This window comes from Elephantulus edwardii, unplaced genomic scaffold, assembly GCF_000299155.1.
Source record: "Elephantulus edwardii isolate Elephantulus edwardi_28Jun2011 unplaced genomic scaffold, EleEdw1.0 scaffold00314, whole genome shotgun sequence".
NCBI classification, from domain to species: Eukaryota; Metazoa; Chordata; class Mammalia; order Macroscelidea; family Macroscelididae; genus Elephantulus; species Elephantulus edwardii.
In genome coordinates, this window is record NW_006400064.1 from 850,449 (window position 1) to 855,148 (window position 4,700).

A 4,700-nucleotide genomic window follows, 5' to 3' on the forward strand; every position below is an offset into this window, starting at 1 on the left:
GAAGACCTTTGGTGAGATGGATCGATTCTGTGACTGGAGCGGTGGGAATAAGTGCGTTTGAGATGGCTAGGTTGGCACAGGATAGAACAGCATTTAGAGCTCTTGTACATAGGGTCGCTATGAGTCGCAAGCGACTCGATGGCACATAACAATAACAACAACATACCAAAAGGAATTAGTGGACACAGAAGAGTTTCATGAGACAACATACGAGCAAGGGGCTGTGGTGATGAAGGAAGAAGTTCAAGCTGCTCTGAAAGGTTGGCCAAAAAAAAAAGTACCAGTAATTGACAGCACACCAACTGACATATTTGCTCACTAAGTTGTGTCAAGAAATCTGGAGGACAACCATCTGGCCAATTGACTGGAAGAGATCTATATTTTTCCCAGTCCAAAGAAAGGTGACCTGACAAGAGTGCAGAAATTACCAAACAATATCATTAATATCACATGCAAGCAAGATTTTGCTGAAAATTATCCATTTATAATGTTGTTGTTGTTGTTATTGACTGCCTTCGAGTCAAGCACAACTCATAGTGACCCTATGAACAAAAGGCCTGAAGCCTTCTGTAACTACTGACATTTATCAAAGTTTACAGAGTTTCTGGATGCATGTTGTTTAGGAAGTGGATGCCACTCCTGCTTCCAAACCATTTATAACAGACACCTATAAAAAATGCAAGGGCCATGGTCGGAAAGCCATATCTGATCTTTATCACCTTCACAATGGGGAACTGTCCATGTAAACAGCATCAAGAATACAAAACCAATTCCCATGAGATCAGACATGTCCTCCAAGCTCACATACCTTTTTCTACTCATCTCAACACCTATCTCTTACTGCTTTATTGGTTATAAAATCCAAAATAACAGCTCAAAGAACCACACTGGGGAAGTCAAAAGGTTAAAAACCAGATTAGTAGCAGAACATAGTCAAGACAGTTTCTGAAATGTGCATGCAGGCACCTCAGCCTCAAGCCTCAAAGTGGCCAGTGTCCCCAAGTTCTCAGTCCTGCCAATAGTGGCTTCCCACTTCTAGTTGTCCAACAAAGTTCTCTGTCCTGCCAATATTGGCTCTTCCCACCAAAGGTACCATCTCATGTCAGGTCTCAAGTTTGACATGGCTGTTGCTGCAACAGAAGCAGCGGGAGCAAGAAGGGCACCCGACATTCTCTTGCTTCTTTTTCAATGGTGGGGGAAGATCAGTCTGTCTCTCATTGCTGGCTTGCTCAATTCATAGTGAGACCAGCCCCTGTAAACTATTAAGACTGGTGGTGACACTCCTTGTGGAAAGGCAAAGAGCCATTTCTCTTGTGGGTAGGTTAACTCGCCCTATTTGTATAGTCTGGCCCATCCACAAGGTAAAGTCAAAATCAGATGGCTAGGGAAGTCATACTGAAAGATAAAACTTGACAACACCCGAAAGGGGAAATACTTAGGAACAAACCTAGGCAGAGATGCAAAGGATCTATATAAGGAAAAACTATAAAACCTAACTAGAAGAATGTCTAAAAAGACCTACATAAATGGAAAAATATACCAACCTCATGGATTGGAAGACTTAAAAGTGGGACCATGACAATACTGCCAAAAGCAATCTAAAGATATAATGTGCTTCCAATACATGAGCCCATGAGTATTTTTCAAAGAGATGGAGAAAGTAAAAGAAAAGAGATCCTGGATAAGCAAAGTGATACTGAAAAACAAAGTAGGAGGCTTCACATTTTTCATCTCAAAACCTGCCACACAGCCACAGTAATTAAACAGAACATGTACATGGACCAATGGAACAGAATTGAGGACACAAAAATAAATCCATCCAACAATGGACAACTGGGAGAGCTGGTAGCTTAGAGGTAAGGTGCTGCACTGCTAACCCAAAGGCACATGGTTTGAATCGACCAGTTGCTCCTCTGGAAAAACACAGGCAGTCTCTTCCTGTACTATTTAGTGCCTCTGAAAACCAGCTGGAGGTCAGCTAGGGGTAGGGTCCAACTTAACAACATTAACAACTTAACAATGGACAACTGATATTTAACAGAGAAGAAATCCATTAAGCAGGGGAAATCACCTCCTTAACAAATGGTGCTGGTGAAACTGGCTATCTATTTACAATAGTGTGTGAGCTGATTGGTCACCTGGATTTACTGGATTTAGCTAACAATCAGCTGTGGGCTGGAAGTCTCTTGTTTAAGTCAGTCAGGACTCAGTGGGTGGGCCTTTGTAGGATCACAAGGCCAGTATTAATTGTGTTTGGGAACAACATTCTTCTAAGTGGTTCACTGGTCTGTCAGTTTACTGTACTGAGATAACTTGAGGTTGCTGTGATACTGAATGGTGTGTCAAAGGTCATAATGGTTACTCATAGTGGACAGTGTTTGGCATCTACTTCCTAAACAACATGGCTCTACAAACTCCATGAGCCTTAGAGAAATGACAATAGTTATAGAACAGGGTTCAGATCTTTTGTTTATAGGGGCATTATGAGTCTTACTCAATGGCACTTAATGACAATTTATGGAAAATTGAAACAAGACACTTATCACACTATATGCAAAACTAATTCAAGATGGATCAAAAGATCTAAGCAAAAACATATTATCAAAGAAAAAACTGGGGCAGACTTAGAAGAACAAATGTACAGTATTATCAAATTATAATGTACAGATCATCAAATCCAACCGAAATGCATAAATAGCAGAGGATGAACTAGACAATAGGGATCTCTTTTGTACGTCAATAGACTTCTCCAGTACAGTAGTAAAAGGAGAACCAACAGATTGAGAAAAAAAATATTTGGCAATGACACATATGACAAAGGACTCATCTCTAAAATTTATAGAAAATTCCAATATCTCAACAAGAAAAGGAAAAAAAACCAAGTTACAAAATGAGCAAAAGATTTGGATAGACACTTCATTAAAGCAGATATTCAGATGGCAAACAAACACTAACCTGTGTTACGCAGATGACACAACTCTGCTTGCTTAAAGAGGATATGAAATGCTTGCTATAGAAGACTAAGGACTGCTGTCTTTGGTATGGATTACATCTTGACATTAAAAAAACAAAGATCCTCACCATACGACCAACACTGTGATATATGGAGAAAGGATTGAAGCTGTCAATGTTTTCATCTTGCTTGGATCAACAATCAACTCTTGGTACCAGCCGTAAAGAAATCAGGTGATACACTGCATTGGGCAAGTCCATTGTCAGAGACTTTTCCAAAATGCTGAAGAGTAACGATACCACTTTGAAGACTAAGGTGTGCCTGATTCAGACCATGGTCTTTTCAGTCACCTGCTATGCATCAGAAAGATGGACAATGAATAAGGATCACAGAAGAATTACTGATGCCTTTAGGTTGTGGTGCTGAAGAAGAGTACTGAATATCTCATGGACTGCCAAAAGGAAAAAAAATATGTCTTAGTAAAGTGCAGTGAGAGTACTCCTTAGAAGCAAAGATGTGAAGCTGTGTCTTGACACACACTAGGAAATGACATGTAGCTAGGCGAGGCTATTCCATGGAAAGAGACATCAGCACAGGAGAGAAAGACCTCCGATGAGACGGACTGACATGGTGACCTCAGCAATAAGCTCTTGTATGACAAAGATGATGAGGATGGCACAGGATAGAGCAGGGTTTACGTTGGATATTCATAAGTTTGCTATGCATTGTACTTGACTCAACGACACCTAGCAATAACTAACACACACACATACCACCACCCTGTGAGCTCAGGCCCAACAGCAGCCACTCAATGTGGCTAGAGGGCTAGATGCAGAGTAATCCCAACCCTGCAACCTCCATTTGTTCTTTCATTTAGCAGTACTGACTGCCACTTACCCTTTATGCTAAGGAAGGGATGGTGATTAGGAAAATAGCATATCTTCCTTCATACTGCAGTTGAGGAGATAGATAACAAGCATGCAAACCCAAAATACACAATTACATATGTCAACACTGACATATGACAGGAAGAGTCTCTAAGAGAAGGTAGCACTGATGGCAAGGACACGAAGGGGAAGATTGCTAAGTGCAGCCAGGATTTAGAGGGGCGTCTAAGTTTCTGCTTAGTCTCAAGGGGAGCCAGGGGAAAAGGTGACATGGTGAGCTCATTACCAGGTGCATAGTGTAGAACTTGATGGTATCCTGCTGTGAGTCCCATTCAGTGGCCACTGCAGTGGCCAAGGCCTCATTGGGGACCGTAAAGAGCTTGGCTTGAGGGGTTTTCAGCTTCCTGTGATCCAGGTTTATCTCAAAGCCACCTTAAAAGAGCAAATAATAACTTCTCAGGAACTGTTAAAGTGGAATTGAGGAACTATCACTATATTTAGCCATGTGAACTGCTACAGATACAATTCTGAGTCCTCTCACTGAATGATTTATAGGCATATCTGACAAAACAGTAGGAAGTATCTTATACAGAACTGGATAGATGAAATATCTTCCTAGCCATTTAAACACACAGAAAAACAGAATAAAAATTTCACTCACCTTCACCCTGGGTGATAGTGACATTCTGATAAAAACGTTTTCTTTCTGTAAGAAAGATGTTTCAAAAAGACAATTTAAATAACTGAGTGACACCACTGGAAATGACAAGCCCAACTTATACAGTGCCACCCAAAGGTAATAAAGGAGGTCAGAATTGCTTCCACTGTGGAAAGCTGGGCCACTTCAGTAGACAGTGTCA

The 4,700-nt window shown here is 40.9% G+C and overlaps 1 protein-coding gene across 1 annotated transcript in view; it reads right to left on the reverse strand.

Moving 5' to 3' along the window:
* LOC102866865 (ATP synthase mitochondrial F1 complex assembly factor 2-like) overlaps window positions 1-4,700 on the reverse strand; it is a 55,276-nt gene that overhangs the window by 27,139 nt on the left and 23,437 nt on the right. Inside the window, exons 2-3 of the mRNA XM_006901203.1 lie at window positions 4,502-4,546; window positions 4,127-4,272 (exon numbers count right to left, since the gene is read on the reverse strand). Coding sequence (XP_006901265.1) covers window positions 4,127-4,272; window positions 4,502-4,546 — 191 coding nt within the window. The remainder of the gene's footprint in view (window positions 1-4,126; window positions 4,273-4,501; window positions 4,547-4,700) is intronic.